We start from the raw sequence: 24,344 nt of genomic DNA, 5'->3' as shown, positions 1-24,344 counted from the left end.
CGTGACAATTTATTTTATTAAACAACTGTCATTGTTTTCGGATTGACAACAATTAATAACTGTCACAAATTCATTTATTACGTCATTTATTTTTTGTTGCAAATTTCTCAATTTACTACAGTTTTTTCCTGTTCTCCTTGCCGCTCCACCATTACAAAACCATTTGAATGACAATAATGTAGCTGAGAATGACGATTTTGAATTTATAATATTGACACCCATATAGAAAAAAGTAGCCAACACTTTAATATATATACGATATAATACAATTTATAATATTCGTACATTTTCAATCAAGTGTCAACAATTTACAAGTACGGAATCCCAACCCTTAATCAAAAAATATTTTAAATAGCATTAGAATACATCTAACAATATTTTTGGCAGAAGCATAAACGACCAACCGATAATGTTCGTCTCTGAAAATGTTCTTTGAAAGAAAACTCATGAAGTTGTCGACTCCGGTTGAACCTACAAAGACAACATGAATATATAAGCATCCATAACACATACATTTGTGAGCCAACATTACCACAACAAAGAAGAAAATCGATAACAATGATTTTCAATCATGGAGATGTCTAAAATTCACCTTTTAGCTAGGATCTTGGGAGGTTGATCTTGTCTTTAGCTTGTTATATTATAGAAGAAATTTTTTTCCCAAAAGTTCTACCAAATGAATTACACAATATCGGCACAAAATGAAGTTCCAATGAATAAAGAGCCCAACTAAAAGGAAAAAGAAAGTTGTATCAATAACAAACCACAATCTGTCGCAATGATCATGCTAGAAAGTGTAAGAGAGGGAAAATGAGCAAACGTTCCACAATTATTGCAGCTTACTTATATCTAAAAAAGAGTATAACTTGATGGTAAATGACATGTCTCTCCAAAGGTTGTAGAGGTTTGATCCCCTCCAACCACAAATGAATTACCGTTTAAATATTAAATTTGAACCTTCAAGAGTTATCTATTCATCTTACTAACAGAACGTTCTTTTAGAACAATGACAAACATAATGTTTTCTACATATTTAACATTGAATATGTAATCTTTATACTTCAAATCCCCTCTATATTCGGTAGCCAAGATGACCAAATCTGGGCGAATCAATTTGCCCAATGTTTGTATTCATTACTCATAAATATTGAATCCAAAATTTAAAAAAAAAAAAAAAAAAACCAAAGTTGATTTTGAAATACAAAAACAGAAGGGGTCTAAATGGGGTGGAGGATTCAGTGACTAACTTTGAGTGTTTAATAGCTTTGAAAGACAGAGAGAAAAGTACCTAGTAGATGAAGAGGGTCCGAGCAAAATCCTTAGTCCAACAAATGATTTATCTTATATAAACAAGTGATTTATTATGTTTCTTTTAGTCCAGCAACATGGTGGCATTAGAAATAAGGATAATTTTAAATCACAATTCTTCTAAATCAGTCAGCAACTTGGTGGCATCAGCAACATGGTGGCTCCACCTGAAAGCACAATGCTTCTAAATCAAATTTTAAATTCCAACTCATTGAAAAATCAAGAAATGTTCTTATAACAGGTATGAGTTACCTCTTTCCTTGATAGTTGATTTTGTATCGGAAAGCATGTTAATTAAATTAATACCAAACATATAGGAAGATCAAAAGTCTGTAAAAAAAACTTCTAAATAAGATTTGATGGATAGATATATTTTCCTACAGACGAAGCCTTTTCCCATGTGAATACTAAATAGAAAAATGATCTAATCAATTTTGTTTTCCCAGCAACTAGTATTTTGTCTGATTAGTTCCCATTTTGGAACATAGCAATTCCATCCTACAAAATCATTGAATTTAATTGTTGAAATAACTAAAGAATGGGAAATTAGAACAATTTTAGATTGTACCACTGTACACTGCCATAAATTAAAATTCAAGAGAAATCCACAATTAGAAAAGAGAAATTGGGCATAACTCAAACTCACAAAATAATCTCATGTAGTTGCAAGAACGAATTAAAGACATAACAAAAATTCAACGATTAGAAAAAAAGAAATTGGAAAGAACTGAAACTCACAAAACAATCACATGGAGTTGTTGTAACCACAACAAAGAAGAACTTCATAGAGAGAGAGAGAAAGAGATAACGAAGAGAAGCTTACCGACGGAGGGGTGACGACCGATGTCCACGATTTGAAGCTTCAAGTTGATTGCGGAGGTTTGGAGAAGATAGAGTGGTGGCGACGGGGTGTTGGTGACGAGGAGGAGGAGGTTTGGACGGACGGGCATGAGGAGGGAAGTGGTGGCAACGAGACTTAAGATGGCCGGAATGGGAAGAAACGCGCACAGGAGGAATGGGGAAAATTTAGGAGAGAAACGCGGATGGGAGGAAGCAATTGGGGAAAAATTAAGGGTTTAGAAGGGGAAATTGTGCTTTTTTTAAATATAAAGTTGTAATTTTAATTTTTTAAATATAAAATAATAAATTTTTTAATGGTAACATTTTATGACATTAAATAACTGTCGCGGAAAGTATTATCTAAAAAATTCCGTCTTTTCCCGCCAAAAACACGAAATTTTCTATTTTGTGACAGTTTTTTCTTCTCCCTCCCATTTTGTGAGGTATATAATTGTCATAATAGACATATTTTCTTCTAGTGTAAATATGACCATATCTTGAATAATCATCAATGAAATGGATGAAATATTCATACCCACCTCGAGTTTTGACATTCATTGGTCCACAGAGGTTTGAATGTACGAGCTCTAAAGGTCCTTTGGCTCTGAGACCTTTTCTAGTAAATTAAAGATCTCTTAGTCGTTTTTCTTTCAAAACCTGATTCACAATGGAGTAAGGAGTTATATTCTAACTGACTTAGAAACCCACACTTAACTAATCTTCCAATCCTATTAAGATTTCTGTGACTAAGTCTCAAGTGCCATAGATAGGCGTTAGAAGAAACATTTTGTCTTTTATTCCGAGTTTCGGTCGTTCTAAACATTTCAGTACCTAAGGCAAAATTTCCTTTGGTTGGTCTTAACTTATATAAGTTGTTTTTATGTATAACAGAACAGACTTGAATACCTTTATAGAAAATAAACGCTTCATTAATTTTAAAAGATATTTTATACATTTGTTCCACAATACAAGAGATAGATATTAAATTTCTTCTCATTTGATGTATATACAAGACATTATTAAGTATGATATATCTATCTTCGTAGCATGAAAATATTTTCATGATATCCTTCTATCTTTCACGTTAAAATTAGATTCTAGTTAAAATTAAAATATTTTAATTCTAGTTAAAATATTTTCAAGATATCTATCACGTTAAAATTAAAATGGAAAAATATTTTCATGAACTCTCAACTGCGTTTGAATACTCATGCTTCTGATATGACTCCATGTTTAATCATTTTAGTTCCAGATGTTGGATCAAAAACGACCATCTGTTTTACTCGAAAAGATGAGCTGGGATGATGTTCTTAAAATGGGTGACCAAGTCTACATGCAAGTCACTGTTGGTCTGCTTCCGCTTCATTTATCGTTATTGTTGTATTGTGGTTTTTTTTTATTCGAAATCGTGTTTGGTTTTCAAGTCTTGGGTTTCTTCCAAATGATAAAGAACTAGAAGATATCCAAAAAGTTTGTAGTTGATGGATAATGGCATGAATTGATTCCAGTTTTAGGTTACGAAAGAAATCAGTTTCTTTATATGGTAAGTGGTTCTTCTTCTTGGTTTTTTTTACTATTTTTTTTAATAAAATTACTAACATGAGATTAGTTTAACGTAGGCTGACATATATTTTCCTTTAGTCCCAATGCCTAGAATAGTGAATAAATGTTCTCTTTTGTCAGTCTAGTTGATATTATTGATGTCAAAAGATTGGGACTAGAAATAGAATAAGTGGATTAGACTATGTTGAAATGAGCACTGGTTTTTTTCAATTGATGATACTGTTGTTTTTTCATCTCATGAAATGGATTTGATCTTAGGTTCTTGGGACACCCCCATATCTACAGAGGATACTGATATTGTGTAATGGTCTCTCAACACTAACATCATTTTCTCTACTAAATCTCTAAGGATCCATTTGCTAAAGAGTCATATCATTTTCCCTTGCTACATTCTGATGGCCGTCGGCTTAACTTTTATAAACTTTAACTGATAAATTTTTTTCCTTATCTGGTTTATTCTAGGTCAAATGTTGAAAATTTAGGTACAAGTTAGAAATTTTTTACCATTGTCTGCTTTCTTATCATCATGGTCTAACACTTTGGGTCCTAATGTCTGCAGATGGCTGCTTAGTTTAGTTTTGTTGTTCACAGGGAACATCTGTGACAACCATTATATATTTTTTTGAACTCTTGATATTTAGTTGTAATTGTTCCTACCTGCCTTTTCTACTTTAAAGGAAACAGTTATATTGTGTGAGTTGATTGATCTTACGGACCTTGATTTGTAGTAGTTAAATCATGCTTAAGCTTTCAATTTCTGTCGTCTTACTTTTGAGTAATTTTTATGAGGTAACATTATGATGACTAGTGCTAGTTCATGGGTAAGGTAGCCCTTCTTCACTTCTATATACAGTCAAAAGGCTTGGAGTAGGACGTTGTCTTCATAATTAAGTTAATTGAAAGCTATAGAAGGGCGTCTGTTTAGTACCTTGCTTTATTATTGCCATGTTTATAAAGTGATTGGGTATGAGTGTATGACACATGTACAAATATCAAAGAACAGAAATGTAGTGTGATTGGACATTATTGAATTTTCATTTTTTAGTTGTAGTTTACTGTTTAGTTTTGGTTGATTTCTTTTGTAAGTTTTATACTTTTTCATTTTTACTTTTGAGATGACAGTACATTTAATACTTCAATATTTGTAAGTCAATGAATCAGAGATTCCTCTCTTACATGAATCTACGGGCTTTACAATGGAAAATGAAAACTCAGTTGAGGTATGTTTTTCGTGTTAATATAACATTGTTGCCAATCGTTCTTTAGAATGTCTTTGATTGGTGTCATATTGATTTTCATATGAAAATAACAAGAAAGATTTTTATTATATGTTGCAATGACTCATGTTCAACATAAACTTTTTAGATTGTATGTCTTGATGGACTATTATTTGCAGGTTTGTTTCAATTGAATATTTTTTTTATCATATAACGGTGGCAAATTTAGTTAACTCTAGCCTTTCCTTTAGATACTCTAATCTTCAAGATTTCTCAAAGAAATTCCAGATCATGTCCAAGAGATACCGTTTTTCTTGTTAAGTTTTATCAAAATGTTCTTTTTGGTGAAGTGAGAAGTCTTTTCTATTCCATGGTAGATTTGATGTGAATAACAGAGAAGCCATTTTCCATTTATTTCATCAATGGGCAAAAAAGAAGGCATTTCAAGATCCTAAGAGGTTGATTGATAAAGCATTTTATGAGCATATACTCCAAGATTGTTTCTAGATTATAGTTAAAAAATCTGGTCATGTTTATCACATTAGTAATTGCTCTAGCTAGTTTGAAACTTGAATAAGCCACCATGTGCAAAATTTGTAATCGTTGTCTAGTGTAATTGTTAGTGTTAACAGATTCTGATGTGTGGATAAAAGATCATAGCAAACTCTGCGAATATTGGCGTGTTTATATGCTTAAAGTGTAGTGGTGTGCACAGAAGCCTTGGAGCACATATATCAAAGTTAATGCTCACCTTTCGAAGATGAAGATTATGGTTTGCATTTCTTTAAATGTGTCACTAGAATAGAAGTTATTTTTATGCAAGTTTCTAATTACGCTAAAGGTTGGTCAATGATGTTGTTGTTTGAATATTTCTAAAGAAAGAGAACATTAGAGGGTTTTACTTCCTTTCTCGTATTAGAAAACTATATGCTTCTTCTATAAGTTTTTTGGTTATGTGTTGTGATGGCTAAATAAGAGTTATAGTTCTAAGGACATTATTGATTTTGGTTTAGGTTTTGTCAACAGCATTGGATGAATGGTTTGACGATGAGATTGATACAATGAATGATAGATCTTGTCATAATTATATTAATCTTGAGCGTTTCAATTTCTTTTCGTTTTTACTCTGGTCATGTGATTCTAGTGTATGTGTTGCATAGAGCACTAACACATAGCAAATTCACTTTATTTTTAATAGAATGCAACTGATTTATCAACGTACTAACAATTAATATTGAAACCTTAGAGCTTTTTATTGTTTAGGATACTAGTCGAGTCATCCATGGATTGGATTGTCTGTTGCTTGTTTTGAATCCTGGCCTGCGTCATAATTTTGTTTTTGTTTATCATTTATATGCTTTATCATTGAAGGGTTTGATGGTGAACATTGATGGAATCCTTAACTCGTAGACGTAGATAAAATCACTCCAAAAAAATCCAAAACTAGAGAATGGAGCTTCGACTTGAACCCATCATGATGAATGAAAAGAATTGTACAAAGGTTTTCAAACTTAAAACTATCAAGTCAAAGAAAGTTGCACTACTACCATAAAGATTTTTTTTTTTTTCACTTTTTATTTCATTAGGTATACAAAATTTTAGTGTTATTCTATGAGTCAATTGTGATAATTATGGGTTGGAACATTAATGGGCAAGTAAGCTCATTAAATCAATCATGTTTTCCAATTTTTCAAGTATTTTCTAGGTCATTAAATACATGTGATGTTTCTTGTTTAATTTTGTCTAGATCATGATGTTTTTTTTTTTTAATTTTCATTAGGTTATTGATACGGGGACAATGTTAGTTTATTGGATTTAGGTTATTAAGAAAAAATCAATAATCGATAACATTTTATTGAAATTACAAAAATAACACTTTATTAATGACAGTCAATGGATTATATTTACTATCTATGAGTTTTAGGACATAAAACCATACAGTTCCTTATGTGAGGATTAACTCTATCATCGTCGTGTTTCTCCGGTCTACGAACAAAGCTCAATTCATGGTCGTCCCGTTTCACTTACAATGGGACGATAGAATAATGTTATTTTAAGAATGTTTCTTTTACTTTTTTTATTTTTTTTTTATTTTCTCATATATTGTAAATATTGATAGATTATTATTTACTTTCTTTAGTTGTTCCTTTTTCTTTTCTTTTTTTTTCTTTTTTTTTGTGTGTGTATAGGCTTTATATTTAATTCCTTGCCCTAATTTCTTATCAATAACAATTTTCACCAATTGTGTTACGATTCATCTTTTTTTAACCTTTTAAGGTTTTTGGTATCTCGTGACATTGGATAAATGTATCAGAAGATGAAGATGCAGATGCAGAGTCATATGATACAGAGCTATTTCTGGCAGTGTTAGCAATAACATTTGGAATTGGTGGATTGGATTTAGATTCGAAATTGCTGAAGACTAATTTTATTGTCTTTAGCCTCATTTTGTTTCGATATGTAGGAGGATATCCGTGAACTTTAGAGTGGATTGACATTGCATGTCTCCTGCTTCGCCATAGTAAGAACAAATAAGACCATCCTTCTATTTATTAGGATCAGAAGATCCTTGTGGTGAACTCTTAGAAACGGCAGCAGCCTTATGAGAACTTGAAAGACCGAGTGTAAGCATAGGAGAGAAGTTATGAATAGATCTCTGTTGTTCTTCTTGTGCAATTAGTGAAACAACTTTGTTAATGGATGATGTAGACCCACATCCATTAACTCATCATCCATTAATAAGATTAGAGGGAGATCAGAATGACCATAAGATTCATTTAACCCCACATTTCATGAGATATTCATACAAAAAAAAAAAAAATTAAATCTTTCATACCTCCACAAGTGCATCCAGGGCAATACGTAACGTATTCATTCCATACACTCTTCATGTTTGAAAAATACATCGTATATAACATACTGTTGTTCTTGAGTTAAAGTGGCGAAAGCATGCTCCAGTTGGAAAACCCGAGGACCGTTCTTGCGCTGAAAACGTTCCTTAAGATCAAACCAAATTGCTCGCGCTGAATCATAAAACAAGATACTGGGACGAAATTTCCTTAGACACTGAGTTCAAGATCAAGACGATTACAATATGATCAACTATTAAAGATCCAGGCAGGGAGCAAAACGTCGGTAGGTTGAGTGATAGTGCCATTGATAAATCCAAGCCTTGTAACGAATGGAGAGTGTCAAGATCATCAATCGACTCCAAGTTACATAGTTCTCGTCTATGAGCAACTCAGAAACTCAACACTAAATTTGATGTATCACTATGATAGAGAAAATAAGGGCTTTGGGATTATTCAAAAAAAGTAATCGTAGAAGAATCTCCAACTATAGATTGAGTATCATTCTCAAATTTTCCAGGAGCCATGACAAAGAGCAACGATGACGAAAACCCTAAAAAATTCTTCGAAAACAACAATGGCAAAGAGAAATTTTTTTGTCTGATACCATTTCAAGTTAGTTGAAATAACAAGAGTTCTTATTTCTCAATACTTTCAACTCAAAATATATATCTATATAGGTTGAAAATATTTGATAAAATCTACCATTTTTAAAAATTATGCTATTGGACACAAAGAAACAAACTAACAATTTACTAATAAATATATATATAAGATCAATTTAGAAAACATGTCAAATCAAGAATATAGTCGTTATACACGTCAACATGACAAAAAGAAATATAAAATCAAATTCAAAGTTGATTTAAAACATGTTATAGCTAAATAATAACATAAAAGTCAGAAAAAAAATCTAAAATTCTTTTCATGATCAAATTTTGTTTTTTCATTAATAAAAAAGAAATAGTATTTAACTTGAATTGTGCAAATAATTCAACAAATAGAACGTTACTTGGACTTTTAGCTTAGGTAGTGTTGCATATTATCTTATTTGTCTTAGCATTTCTTTTGATTGGATTATTGTTCATGAGTTGTGTTATTTGATGGATATCACACCTTAATTCATTTATTTTCTATGTTTTATTTTTTATAATTAGTTCTTAAAAACACCTTTTCGTTTTTGAAATAAGAAAATTGAAAATGAAAAAAGAGACCATCTAATTCTCCGAAAAGGATTAATTTAAACTCTCTAATTGTTTCTGCTAGACCAACGTATTTCTCTCGCAAACTGATAAATACTTATGCACTACGAAAAGATGTTTGCAAAGAAATACATTTTAATTTCTAAAAACAGAAAATAAAATTAGTTGCATTAATAAACAAAATTTAAAAGTGAAATTTTAAAAAGAAAACAAAAACAAAAACAATAATTGAAATGGTTATCAAACCAAACGTTTAAGTAAGTATTCTTTCTAAAAGTAACTTTTTTTACCATTGAATGAAAGATAATATAGAAAAAAATTGTGAAATGTAGAAGTGGTATTAGTGATCGAACTAGAAATTGGAACGTACGTACCATATATGTTATGCTAATTTGTGGTGTAGCTAAAAAGTTCTAATATCCAGTATTAGATAGTATATATTAACTTTTCATACCAAGTAATTAAAGAGAAAAAATGATAAAAAGAGGTTGGTTTAATATTATCAAACAAAAATAAAGCATGACATTCCCAAAATACCCATACTTTCAACTCTTTTTTTTTAATAATTTTTCTCTGCATGACAAAATTAAGACTCAAAATTACAAAAAAAAAAAAAAAAAAAAGCTCCAATGTATGTATGCGTAGTTGTGGATTTAATTATATATCTGTATATTGTTGATATATGTTATGCATGATGATCACTCCACAGTAGTGTTGTTTAGACCCAAAGCCAAGCTTATATCAGTAGCAATCTTTTTTGCATCATTTGAAATTCCAAATAAACCTTGTTGTCCAAATCCAGCACAATACAGTCCATTTTCCCCTTTCCAATGATTTGGGAACCTTTCTCTTGGCATTCCATTTTCATTGAAGTGATTTTTCTCATCCTATATACATCCAAGATTAAAAAGATTTATGTCAGCTGAGTTTTTCCTCGTTTTACAAATCCGCATATATATGTATATTTGAAAGTGATTATAAATTTGTTAAAAAGTGCTCTTACTCATGTTCTAAATATACATACATACCTGTAGCCAATTAATGACAGTGCTCTTGTAGCCAGTGGCAAAAATGATTGCATCAAAGCAATTCACAATCCCATATGCAAATCTCACTTGATCTCTCTTTATACATGTTATGGATGGAAAAACCTAAACAATATATAATATATATAACTAATACATTTATATCAATGGAATAATTTGAAATTGAAATAAAACTTGTGTCTTTAAAACCTTAATTATTATATATATGTACCTTAACCTCTCCTGTTCGAATTCTTTTCATACAGCCAACATCAATGGTAGGAGATCGTCCAGTTTTAGATTTGATAAGAAAAGGACCTCCTGCTCTTGGCCTTTGAATCCCATACTTAGAATAATCTCCATACTTCAACTTCGCAAGATTTATACTAATTGAATCCACAACATTACATGGAAAATACTTCAATAAAAACATCCCTAATCGAACTATGTCTTTAGTTAACACGTGTACCTGCGTTTAATTTCAAATCGAATACCACAATCATTTACTTAATTTTTAATATGAATTCTTATTAAAAAAAATTAATCAAATTATTTATTCATTACCGGGCTCCGAACCACGATTGAAGTATTTGCAGCATGGTTAGACAAATCATAAGCAATCTCCATACCTGAATTCCCACATCCAACAACCAAAACATCTTTCCCTCTAAACCTTTGCCCATTATCATAACCACTTGAATGCAAAACCTCACCGTTAAAGCTCTCTAGTCCAGGAATGTTAGGCAAAAACCCTTCACAGTTTTCCCCAGTAGCTGCCACAAGAAACTTACAAACATACCTCTCTTGCTCACCACTACTTGTATTTTCCACCACCACCTTCCATCTTTCCTCCTCCTTCTCGTACCAAGCTTCTTCCACCGTCCGACAACATCTCGGCTGGATCCCGAAAGACGACATGTACTCATCTAGATATTTAATGAAATCAACTCGCGAAATATACGTCGGTGCATTGTCTGGGAATGGCATGTAGGGTAGGTTGCAATAGTTTTTCGCTAAGTGGAGTTTTAACCTATCATAAGCCCTTTTTCGCCATAGAGAAGCGCTGCAATCGTCTCTTTCGAGAACAATATTTTGTATAGAAAGACGGTTCAAGCAAGCGGATGTTGCGAGTCCGGCCGGACCCGCCCCGACGACTATCACCTGCGTTTCCTCCATGGCGAAAAATTAATGGGGCTTTAGGGAAAGGAAATGAAGGTTTTGTGGTTTAGGTTTTTGCCCAAGAATGTAAGACAAATTTGGATGTTTATATATTTGAAGAAGGAGACTCTATTTTGAGAAATTTCTGTTATTGGAGAAGACATGAATGGCAAGAAAATATTGAACAAAGTTCTTTTTTTAGTTTCCTATTCTGTTAAATTATCAAATTTAGAATTTATTGCTGCGAAGAATTAAGATTACACGGTTTTATAAATTGTATTTATTAAAACAAAATAATTAAGGTATTTCACAAATTAATATATATTTTTAAGTTTTTATTTATCTATCCAAAAGAGTTGATTTTATTCTCCTTATTACAATGCATAGTATTCCATTTTTAGTGTATATGGAAAAAGGTGGATTTATGTTGTCAATTTATTTTCTTTCCAAAAATATCCAACGGTACATTCAATATTTGAATAATATCAATAATTAATTAGTATTGTATCTGAGGTAAATCACAAAATCTCTCCAAATATTTACAAAATAATTACTGTTACACTATCATTTTATAAATATAAATAACGTTTACTATTATACTATCATTTACAATATAATATATAAATTATATATTTTTTTTATAATTGTGTAGTTTATCATTTTATTATATTTGAGAGTGGTTATATAATTTAAGTTATATTATGAGTTAATTTTAAATACACTAAAATTAACCAAAATATTATTTATAAAATATAACTAAATATCATATTTTATTTATAATAAACTCACAGGTTGTAGTTGTAATATTTTGTTATATTTATATTTTTAGAATTTTTAGATTATTTATGATTTAAACTAACATTATTTATCCAAAAACAGTTGTTTGCTTATTTTATTCAATATTAGAATTAATTTATTTCCTTTTAAGTTGAATAAAATTTGAATGATTGATGAAAATTTTGAATTTATAGTTTCGAAGTTGATTGTATAAACTCGTGTGCCTGTTTATATCGGTTTACCGTATTTTTACGTAACATTTTTTTATCACTAAATAATACAAGTCTGGTAACTTTGAACAAATGGGTTCCAAATTATTAAAAATCCCAAAAAGAGAAAGAGAGTTGGATGCCAAGAGTGGCTTAGAAATGTGGGTGTTGATGTTAATAACAAACAAGATTTAGACAAAAAGAAAAAAAAAAACTAAATCTAAATGGAAAATTTTAGAAATGTTCTAAATTATGATTTATTTTGTTGATTAGGTTTTCTATATTTAAATATAGGACAATGATAACCTTATCATAATTATTAATTATATATAATTTTTAAATTAAATTCAAATTATTTTCCTATTTATATACTCAAATTATTATATAAATAATAACTGTCTTAATTATTAATACATATATATTTGTATTTATTAATAGAATATTCAGTGTCTTCCCAATAATTTAAATATGATATAAATTATTATCTTATATGGTAATAATATTTTTAATTATACTATAAAATAGTTATTTTCAATTTTATGCTCAAACCAAAAGCTTTTTTCTCACGATCATCAATTTTGACGTCGACTTTCTCCTTCGATTTGTATTTCAAAAAATTGTTTTCTTCTTTCCTTTCGATTTGCTATAAAATATACCGTTAGTTTTTTTTCTTTCATTTTTTGTTTCATATATTCTTTCTTCCTCCGTTTCGTAACATATATTTTTTTCCTTAAAAAAATTGTTTTTCTTCCATTTTGTAGCATTTATTTTGGTCATGTTCCTTCTATTTTGTTTAATTTTTTATTATTCAGTTGATCTTCAATAGAATTTTTATTAAATGGTTCCACTAAATAATAAATTTATGTGTTGTGATTTGTCACATATATATTTCTGCATATGTTCTAATAATACATACATTTTTTTTTCATGTTCTGTGGTTTTTTCTTATTGCGTATATATCAATTATACACAAATTATACACTCATTATTTTTTTTATTATTTCTAACATATATGCTACTGAATAATTAATTTATATTTCATGATTTGTTACATATATACTACTACATATATTCAATAATACATACATAGATTTTTTTTTCATGTTTTGTGATTTTTTCTTACTACATTTATATACCACTATATACAAAAATTATGTATTCGATCAGTGTTTTTTTTTATTCTTACATATATACTACTGCATAATGTATATATTTTCTATGATTTGTTACATATATACTACTGCATTTATATACCACTATATACTTCATATATTCAATAATACATAAATGATGTTATCTTCAATATACTCAAATACGAAATATAAATTATTACTAATATTAAATTTTTGCCAATTTTTATTCTTCGAAAGATCACTGTACCAGTCGACCGTCGATGTTCTTCTTCTTCACCGCTTATACTTCTCCCAATCTTCTATTATTCGACGTCTTTTTGTGAAGAAGATGAAATCAATATTCAACGTATTCAAATAATGAAACGTTTACACTTTTTTTTTAAATTTTCTAAACCGTAATAGTCCACGTCCCTGATTTCTCTCCTTGTCGGTCGACCTTTTATAAATAAATTGATAGTCTTACATTCATAAAATATATGCCGTATTATTCAATATATACCATAATTGGGTAGAATATATAAAAAATAATGCAAAATAAAAGAAAGAATGGAGAGAGAGAGAGAGATTGAAAAGGGGGACGGAAGATTTTTTCAACAAAATCATCCAAATAAAAATAATTAATGAAATTTTTTTATTGTAATATTACCATAATAGAATTAATCATTTACCATATTTACATAAGATATTTAATAAATGCAAATATTAATCATGGTCCACTTTCCTTTTTTTATTTTTTAAAAATATTATTAATAATAAATATGGGTAAATTGGTCATTTGAGCCTTATATTTATGTAAAATATTAGTCAATTTGGGATATTTATGAAAATTTTGGAAATTTTATATTAATCTTGTAATATGGTATACTATTTTAGGCTATCTTTGTTAAATACACTAACAACAATATATTCATTGATTATACTCTATTTATCTGTTTTTAACACGTTATTATACTTTATTAATGGATTAAAATACTTAGTATATAATTATATTATATTGAAAAATTATGGATAAAACTGCTAAAAATATTTATAAAATAATATAACAAATTTTAGATTCTATTTGAATGATAGATACTTATAGTTTTTCATAATTTATAAAATTTAAAATTTCCTATATTTTATAAATATGTTGATTCATTTTGTTATATTTTAAAATATCATAAATATATTCACAACAATATCATTTTAATTTGTTGTTTTTAATTTGTTTAAGTTTAAATTAAAATTAATGAAAATTGTCAAAAATAAAATATTTACACTTAAAAAGTGTAAAGAATTTTGTGTTTTGTTCCGTAGAGTGTAAATAGTTTGTCAATTTTTTCTATTTTTAATTAAAAAAAACCTTGAATTAAGGGTGTGTTTGGAGTGATTTTTGAGATGTTTAATTTTTAATTTAATACAAATTGAGGTGTTTGACATTGGTATAAAATAATTTTTAGAAAAATGAGACCATGAAATAAATCATTTCAGAGAAAACACATTCAACCAAATTTTAGAATAAATGTTTATTTAGTGTTTAATGAGTAATCACGCCCAAAAATCTATTTTTCTTCCTCTATTTTTTCTTTAATTTTTACTATATATTTTTTACTATGTCGTTATTTTTGTTTTTTTTAAAAAAAATACTTTGAATATTTTTTCAATGTTTGTTCAAATACATTTAAATATAAGGATTTGCAAATGTTCCTCTCTCAACTAAATCTTTTCGTTTTAACATTTGTGAAAATAAATCATGAGAACATACATGAAGAACATAATCGTTCAGTTCGTGAAATGAAGATGAATGTGATTGTGCACATCTTTTTGTTAGTTGATACTATATTGTCTCGAAAAAATTATTTGTCTTATTTATATTTTGTTGTGGGAAATCAATTTTTTTGTTTTTGTTTTTTTTGTTTATGGTTATGTATTTACGTTTCAATGATATTTGTGCTTCTAAAGTTGAATTGTCCAAAAATAATAATACAAAAAATGAAATTAATGTTTAGTTTCAAGTAACTAAAAAATTAATAATTTCAAGATATCATGCGATTAATTTTAAAATATATTTCTGAAAAAAATTATACACATTTTTTAATAATGGTCGTATTATTCCGTATTATTTTTGAAAATAAATCATGCGATATTATTCGAATGAAGTAAAATAAATCATTTTTGAAAAAATATATGCCGTATTATTCAATAAAAAATTAATAATTTCAAGATATCATGCGATATCTTGAAATATATTTCTGAAATTAGTTCATAATGTTTAATAGTCTTTTATGTTAATTTGACCTAAGTATAAACATTGTTAGTATAAGACAAACAAAACACCATTTTGCATATAAACATTTATAAAAGTGTCCAACCAAAACATGTAAATGTTTAGATTTTTTAAACTCATTTTACAAAAAAAAAAAAAATTAAAAAATTAAAAAATTAAAAAATATTTTTTTCATAGACGATCCAAACAAATCCTAAGTCTTTTACTAATATGTTAGAAGTTGAATTAAAAATGATTAAGATGAAAATATGTAAAATATCATTGGATAGATTATTCACGCTTAGTGAAAGAGAGACGAGGACTTCCATAACTTTTATTTTTACGTTTAGAAAATAGATAATTTACATAAATGTAACAAAACCTAAAAATATATACGGCTTGTGTAATTAAAAACATAAAAGTCCATGAAACTGGTAAAATATTAGGCTGTCAAGAAGAATAACAAATTATGATTTTTACTTTGGGAAAATAGCAAATTTATTTTTAAATTGTTAGAATAGCAAAATTGAAAAATCTGAAAAATAAATAAATGAAACAATGTCTTAAATGCCCCTAGTCAATTAAAAAACAGTCCAAAATACAATTGTTCATATAAAACCCAAATACCTTTTAATTAAATAACACATCCTTGTTGAATTTGTGCACGTTATTCAAAGCTGAAAAAAATCCAGTTTCACTATCTTCCACTTTCCTAGATTCCACCAAATCTTCAAAGTCTTCGATCAGTTGTAGAAAAGATTGAAGTTTCAAGCTTCGTCCTCCTCAAAACCTTCAAAGTCTTCGTACATGCAGCGCAAATCAAATGATTTTCTCCTCAAAACCTTCAAGTTCATAAAGAAAAAATGTAAAGTGTAATATCGGCGCGATTGGGCGTGCGATGCATGAAGGAACAAGCGACGCAAAGACGCTCAGCTTCGAATGAAGTAAAAATGGGACTAGCGGCATGCAACGGGAGGAGACGTTTCCTTATGGCTTAGTTCTCAGTCAATAGAATGGAGGGGATGGCTACAAAGGTGGAGATCTCGACTGGACGGAGAACACTCGAATGGAGATGGAGGTGTCATCGGTGACTAGGGTTTGGTGAGAGTGAAGAAGATGATGAATAATAAATAATATTAATAATAATAATAAATATTATTATATTATTATATTATTGTTTCCCTTAAATATCTTCTTTTTCATTTTTTCTTTTCCAATTTAAATAAATAAATAAATATTAAATTAATTCCTTCAAACAAAATAAATTATTCAATTTTTTTAAATAAATTTTAGAATATAAATAATTTGAAAATGTTAAATTTATGTTTACCACTATTTTGGAAATGGGAAGCAAATAACATGGGATGATAAATTTTGTAATAACATAAGTGGATAGTCTTAGCATGATTCGAGGGATAATAAATTTTTAAATTCAAATTATTATTAACAATACCTATTTTTATAAATTTTTAAAGCAATTTTAGTATGTTGGTGGGAATATTAACAAGATAATTCTAAAATTTTGAAATTATGTTTGACATTCTTTTAGGAAAATCAATCGAGTAACACGATTATAGGGAAGATTAAAATTTTCTTAGAATAATCCTATTAAATGCATCATAATTATAGGGGTAAGATACAATTTTAATTTTAATTTATTATTATGTTAAATAAATTTGTTATTAGAATTATGAAAAGTTTAGAAAAATCAATCAAGTACCACTGTTCGCACGAGATTTCCGGAGAAATTTAATTCGTGGACTTAAACTTGGGTTGATGTTGTATTTTTGTTGATTTGATGCGATGCGGTTCAATCTCTAGAATTTGATCCTCTGATTCTCTCTCAACTGTATGTCTACGCTTGATTTGGAGGAAGCGGAGCACGTGATGTTCTTGAAGTTTGTTGAACGTCTACGCTTGATTTGGAGAAGCGGAGCACGTGATGTTCTTCAAGTTGGTTGAATGCTTACGCTTGATTTGAGGAAGCGGAGCACGTGATGTTCTTGAAGTTGGAGTCTTGGAAGAAAGTTTGTATCTTCAAAACAGCTTTAATCTTCGAGGGTGGTCAACTTCAGAAGTTAGGGAGTCTTCTAGCTCTTGGAAGAATTCTCTTTAGATCTTCTAGAGTCAAAATTTTCCAACCCCTACAAATGAGGAGAATTCCTCTATTTATAGAGTTCACTGGTGGGCTTTATGGGTTTGAACTTGGTTGGTCCATGGACCAGACCCATGGGCTCAACCATATGGACTTAGGTTATATTTAGTCTTTGGGCTCAATTAAGCTTATTTTTTTTGGCTTAATTGAACTTAGTCCAAGTAAATAATATTTAATTGAACTAAAATGATTAACTTAATCCAACGATTAATATGAAAACATGTGGCATTCTTAGAATGACCAATTTATTTATTTTAACTCTTTAATTTGGAGCATGTGTCAATTTTAATTAGTCCCAAATTTAATTATTTGTACTTTTTCATCATTAACTTAATAAATGATGTGGCAACTTGTGATTGGTCTCAAAATTTCTTATTCAACAAATGCCCCCTTTTCGAGATTTATGCACGTATATGGGTGAATGAATCTCGGAAAAGATAAATTTGAAGTCAAAGTACGAGCCCTTTTTTTTTTTTACTCAATTCAACATATCAAATTAATCAAACCATGAATTTAGTACGTGAGTTTGATTTAAATTTAAAATAAGGGTTGGAATATGGCCAAACCTTAAAAAAAAATTCAAAGTTTTATTTCCCACTTAATTTTATTTGAGGGAAAAAAAAAAATTAATATGATGACTTTTTTTTAAGTAAAATTTGGAATATAACCAAAATTTTAATTTTGAAATAAGGATAAGGTTTCTACCGTACCTTAATTTATCTTGGGGATGCATAAGAATTTGGAATGACAAAAAAAAATCAGGTCCTCAATCTTAGGTAAAGTTGGATTTATGGCTCCGATTTAAATTCATGATAAAAAGGAGATCATATATGCAAGTTAATTTAACTTGAATTTTGGAATTGAGATATATATATATTATTATATATATATTTAAAATATTTAAAAATTTCAACATTTTTAAATATTTTAAATATCTCAATAAAAGTTAAACTTGAGATTTATCCAAAAAAAAAAGAAATAATTTAAAATAAAAATAAGATAATTGGATTATCTTTTCTTTATATATATATATTTTTTAAAAATCATTCCTATTCCTTTTAGGAATTGGATTTGTTTTTTTTTTTTAAAAAAAATAATTAAATATCATTCCTAATCCTTTTAGGAACTGGATTTGTTGGGCTTATAAATAGACTCATACCCTACTCACTTATACCTCATCCAACGCTTATTCCTCATCCAATCGGCAGAAAGGTATAGAAAACTTTTCTTCTCCCTTTCTCTTTTTTTTTTTTTTCTCTTTTTTTGTGTGTGTGTGTGTTTTTTTTTATTCTATTTTGTTTTGTTTTTTTGTTTGTTTTTTTGTTTGTTTTTTTTTTTTTTTTTTGTGTTGTTTTGTTTTTGTTTTTGTTTTTTTTTTTTTGCAGGAATGACTTTGTCGAGCTTCTTCTAGGGACGATCGGGCTTTTGCCGTCAGATCTATCGCCCTAGTTGGAGAGATCGACTCTGTCATCGTCGGGCCTCGATCTTCGTTTGCAGAAATGACTTTGTTGAGCTTCTTCTAGGGACGATCGGGCTTTTGCCGTCAGATCTATCGCCCTAGTTGGAGAGATCGACTCTGTCATCGTCGGGCTTCAATCTTCGTTTGCAGAAATGACTTTGTTGAGCTTCTTCTAGGGACGATCGGGCTTTTGCCGTCAGATCTATCGCCCTAGTTGGAGAGATCGACTCTGTCATCGTCGGGCTTCGATCTTCGTTTGCAGAAATGACTTTGATTGAGCTTCTTCTAGGGACGATCGGGCTTTTGCCGTCAGATCTATCGCCCTAGTTGGAGAGATCGACTCTGTCATCGTCGGGCTTCAATCTTCGTTTGCAGAAATGACTTTGTTGAGCTTCTTCTAGGGACGATCGGGCTTTTGCCGTCAGATCTATCGCCCTAGTTGGAGAGATCGACTCTGTCATCGTCGGGCTTCAATCTTCGTTTGCAGAAATGACTTTGTTGAGCTTCTTCTAGAGACGATCGGGCTTTTGCCGTCAGATCTATCGCCCTAGTAGGAGAGATCGACTCTGTCATCGTCGGGCTTCGATCTTCGTTTGCAGAAATGACTTTGTTGAACTTCTTCTAGGGACGATCGGGCTTTTGCCGTCAGATCTATCGCCCTAGTTGAGAGAGATCGACTCTGTCATCGTCGGGCTTCAATCTTCATTTGCTTTTTCTCCCCCCCCTTTCTTCTTTCTTTCTTTTTTTTTCTTCTTTCTTTTCTTTTGTTTTGTTTTTTTTTTTGTTTTTTTGTTTTGTTTTTTTGTTTTGTTTTTTTTTTGTTTTTTTTTTTTTGGTTTTGGTTTTTTTTTTTTTCTATTTCTTCTTCTTCTTATTATTATTATTATTTGGCAGGAACTCTTCTTTTCATCATGGTGCACTTCACTGAGTATTCTGACTCGACCAAAAGGTGTTTAATTATCCTGAAGGACGTAGATCAATCTTTAGAGGAAGGGATCATTCTTCCTGTGAGAGAGGGGACATATGAGAATATTATGGACTCTCAAATACCCGAGGACAATTTTATCTTTTTGCCTAAATGGTCCAAGGAACGATTTGTAAATCCAAATTCATCTTTAAAATCTTGGTTTCTGGAGTCTTCGATTCACAACAAGCCTCCAAATGAGGATCCAGAATCAACGTTGGGTCGTCGAATTATAAACGACCCAAAAATTCGTTGGGGAAATGTGCTCAAGGTACATGGAGAATTTTACTATCTTCCTCATTATTGGGAGTGGTTAGAGCTCGTTGTTGCTAGAAATACGGCAGTACTCAAGCGAGCCTCCCTATTTAATGCTGTGATGGCTTCCCTATATACATATGATCGCAACAGTGACATTGATCGGGCTTTCTGCGAGGCATGGTGTCCTTCAACAAACACTCTTCACACCTCAGCTGGTGAGATGTCCATCTCCTTATGGGACTTATGGATACTAGGAGGACTCTCGATTAAAGGTAGATTTTATGAAGAAAGCATTCCTTGCCACCAAGACTTAATAGGATCACCTGATGTATGTCCAAGAAGTTGTGAGCATTTATTTGCAGCCTATTACCGCATTGTTTCTCAACGCATGGATCACTCTCAAATCACTGTAAGTGAATGGATCTCTTTTTGGGTTACACGATCTGAGGTAAAGTATTCGAAACCGCCTCCTCGAAAGCCTAAAAAGACTTCTCGCCCTCGCTCAACTCATAATCCAGATGGAATTCCCATCAGACGTCCTGACTGGTCTAAAGCTGAACTCAAAGTGTTCCTTGACTTAAGCGTCACTGATGATCATAGGGACAAAACCTATCTAGCGGCATTTCTCTCTTGTTGGCTATGTGTGTTTGTGTTCCCTGATAAGCAACTTTCCCTTCGTCCGGAGGTTTTTAAGGTTGCTAGCCTCATGGCGGAAGGCTACACATTTAGCCTTGCCGTCCCTGTTTTAGCTAATATTTATAGTGGCCTACGCCAAGTTCATGATTCTACTTCATCACTTGGTTATTCAAATGCCTGTTTTCCTCTTCACTATGTCCATGGGTGGCTTGCTCTTTACTTCAACACTCATTATAAAGCCCCTAGGAGTCTTAGGGGTCCTCGCATGGTTGAATTTTCTGGTGAAGGTGGGGCCAAATATTATACTAATCTTGAGGCTCGAACACATATCCACAAGGGAAAGTATGTGTCATGGCATGCGTGTCTTCCAACAAAGAATAAGGACGAACTCTTAACGGATGATGGAGAGTTAATTAGTTGGAATGCTTCATTTTTCATAAGCATTCGCTCTTGTTTTCTATCTTCGCAATGTGGATCCTCCACAGTTATTGAGCCTTATAGTCCTTGTCGCTTTAGCCGACAATTTGGATTTTATCAAGACGTGCCATATGACTTAGGTGAAGAAATTCCCGAAGCCAATTTTTTTAACGCACGATATTGTTGGATGATTTGTATTCGCGAGAATACACTTTCCCAAGTATATCTTCCTGTGTCTGCCCCTAATCCAGACACACATGTTACCTCTCATTATAAGGTCTGGTGGCTTGCAAAACACGGTGATTACCTCCAAGAAGGAGTACAACATTTGATAGATCGTCCTACTCCCCCTCACATCAAATCCAAAACCACAAAAAAGATTGAACATAATTTTGGTAGTGGGAATCAGAAGATATGCTCCGATGAAACTGATGAACGACTTGTGGAGAAAATTGAGGGAGGGACAAAACGCTTGGTGGATAATTTGTCTCTTTCTACACGATTTAAACACCTTATTAAAGGTGGTATTGACAATATGGGTAAGGACAACCGCTTATCGATAGCTACCAAGCATCCTTCTAAACGTATTGAGGACAGTCAAAGCAGCAATGATGATCGCCATTGGAAGAGACCCAAGAAGCCCAACAAACAGTCGATCGATGATGAAAAGTCTCCTATTCGGGTCCCTGATGCTGCACAATTCTTCGATGTCCCTTCCCCCATGGTTTCTTTTCGTCTCCCTTTTATTTATTTATTTATTGTATTTTCTCTCCTTTACTCCTCTTATTTCTTGTTGTTAATATTATTTTGCAGTCTTCTTTAGGTGATCACGACCTACACATCGAAGATACCCTAGAGTCGATGCCGAATCTAGAAGACTGTAACGTTGTACTTTCTTATAATGGGAACTCTAAGGAACCTATAGGCGCAAATATTGTGTCTGCTTGTCCTCCTGTGATCAAGGGACCTCCTCAAAAAGTGGAAGGCACAGAGCCTATTACAGTTTCTGAGATTTCTCATTTTTGTGCTGACAGCTTAATTTCTGACCTCCGACGACAGGCTGCCATAACCTTATGGGAAAACCTACGACAGAAGATCATTCGTACCCCTTTTGAACGATTGAGTAGTCTTGAACCAGAAATGCATAAGATCTTTGATGCGATTGCGACTAGCGGCAGCGACAACCTTATTGTTTTGAGGGAGCTTGTGAATGGTTACTTCCAAGGTGTCGAGAACCATAATCAAATACATTCCTCATTTCTACTCCAATCAACTAAGGATGTTCAGCTAACGGAGGCAAAAGGTTTTGTGAAGACTCTGCGAGTTGATGAGAATCGTATATTGGCAGAGACCAACACTGCTAAACGTCGTCTTACACGACTGTCCGCCAAGGAGGCTAAACTAGAGGCAAAACTAAAGATGGTGCGGGCTGAGTCTGCTAAACTTTCTGGAATAATTTTTAAGAACGACCTGGAGCTGAAGCAGAAGCAACATGAGATTTCGAAGACTTGTGAGGAAATTGACAAACTCGAATGTGCCCCGATCGTTGGAGATATTGATGCTAAAATGCTATCAACACTTCGTGAATCTTTAGAAAGCACACTAGAGGAGCTGAAGAACTTTAAATGGACTCCATGATTCTCTACTTTCTCTTATTTATCTACTTATGCATTTTTAATTTTTTTTTTTGCTAGAAGTTTATAATAATAATAATAAAAAAAAATTATTCTTTCATTGTTCCATTCCTCATCATATTTTCTATTAAATGTAATTTGTCTTTCCTCCCTTTTTTTTTTATTGGAATGAACTTAAAGTTTCCTTTAAGCTGCCTACGTACCCTCTATAATATAGGGATCAAGTCATAACATAGTTCAACTTTTTTTTTTTGCTGGACTGGGCTTAAGGTTTTCCTTAAGCTGCCTACGTACCCTTTATAATATAGGGATCAAGTCATAACGTAGTTCAACTTTTTTTTTTTGCTGGACTGGGCTTAAGGTTTTCCTTAAGCTGCCTACGTACCCTTTATAATATAGGGATCAAGTCATAACGTAGTTCAATTTTTTTTTTTTTTTTTTTTACCTAACAAAATTAAGCATAAAATTTTTTAAGAAATTTACCATTGATTGGGCCAATTCGTAGTCCGTCTTGATCAACGATCTTGTATGCGCCATTTGTATAAACTTCTTTAACAATGTAAGGGTCCATCCCATTTAGGTGTGAACTTATTTCCTGTATGCCTTGTTGTGATGATCGGTCTCCTTACGGCAAGTACTAGATCACCGACTTGAAAGGAGCGAGGTTTAACGTGTTTATCAAAAGCTTTGGACATTCTCGCTTGATAACATTCCAATGCTTGCTGAGCCTCTAATCGCTTTTCGTCAAGTGCTTCTAATTCTTGAAGACGTAACTTCACATTATCTTCGGTAGTCAATCCCTCTTGTACTGCCATTCTTAGTGACGGAATTTCCCTTTCGAGAGGAAGGACAGCCTCCACACCGTAAACAAGCGAATATGGTGTAACCCCTGTAGGGGTGCGATGAGTCGTCCGATAAGCCCATAATGCCTCGCCGATCTTTTCTTGCCAATCCCTCTTTGACTTGGAGACAATTTTCTTTAAAAGATTACACAATGTTTTGTTGAATGCTTCTGCTAGTCCATTCGCAGCTGCGTTGTACATGGATGACTTATATTGCTTGAATTTGAATTTTTCACATAACTTGTCCATCATACTATTGGAGAATTGCTTTCCATTATCCGTCACGATTCGATGTGGAATACCGTATCGATAGATGATGTGTGTTCGAATAAAGTCTGCCACGTTCTCCTTCTTGGCTTCTCTCAATGAAATGGCCTCAGCCCACCTTGAAAAATAGTCTGTTGCTGCTAGGATATAAGAATGTCCTGCTGATGATTTTGGTGTAATGGGGCC

At 31.4% G+C, this 24,344-nt stretch overlaps 1 protein-coding gene and 1 long non-coding RNA gene across 3 annotated transcripts; both read right to left on the bottom strand.

Annotated features, from left to right (window-relative positions):
• Positions 1–392: 392 nt before the first annotated feature.
• Positions 393–2,394, bottom strand: LOC116404389. Of its 2 annotated transcripts, XR_004217233.1 has the most exons (4): positions 2,132–2,394; positions 1,289–1,475; positions 593–729; positions 393–471 (listed from the first exon to the last, which is right to left on the bottom strand). It is a non-coding gene; the product is annotated as an uncharacterized LOC116404389 (long non-coding RNA). The 2 variants fall into 2 exon arrangements; XR_004217232.1 differs by having other exon boundaries at positions 411–471; positions 593–1,475.
• Positions 2,395–9,453: 7,059 nt separating this feature from the next.
• Positions 9,454–11,227, bottom strand: LOC101222184 (probable indole-3-pyruvate monooxygenase YUCCA11). The gene is made up of 4 exons (XM_004146760.3): positions 10,569–11,227; positions 10,237–10,473; positions 10,008–10,130; positions 9,454–9,866 (listed from the first exon to the last, which is right to left on the bottom strand). The coding sequence occupies exons 1-4, from the start codon at positions 11,178–11,180 to the stop codon at positions 9,678–9,680; spliced, it is 1,161 nt and encodes a 386-aa protein (XP_004146808.1). The 5' UTR covers positions 11,181–11,227; the 3' UTR covers positions 9,454–9,677.
• Positions 11,228–24,344: the final 13,117 nt, after the last annotated feature.

The sequence above is a fragment of the Cucumis sativus genome, chromosome 6, assembly GCF_000004075.3.
Source record: "Cucumis sativus cultivar 9930 chromosome 6, Cucumber_9930_V3, whole genome shotgun sequence".
Lineage (NCBI taxonomy): Eukaryota > Viridiplantae > Streptophyta > Magnoliopsida > Cucurbitales > Cucurbitaceae > Cucumis > Cucumis sativus.
The sequence above is the reverse complement of the archived record's forward strand: the minus strand, read 5'-3'. Positions and strand labels throughout refer to the sequence as shown.

What these genes read in the sequence shown, in the direction of transcription:
- LOC101222184 (XM_004146760.3), bottom strand. Translation starts at nt 11,180, where the DNA reads ATGGAGGAAACGCAGGTGATAGTCGTCGGGGCGGGTCCGGCCGGACTC. An exon ending in CAATCGTGGTTCGGAGCCCG is followed by an intron (nt 10,474 to 10,568) that starts GTAATGAATAAA and finishes AATTAAACGCAG; the next exon opens with GTACACGTGTTAACTAAAGA. An exon ending in CTGTCATTAATTGGCTACAG is followed by an intron (nt 9,867 to 10,007) that starts GTATGTATGTAT and finishes GGATGTATATAG; the next exon opens with GATGAGAAAAATCACTTCAA.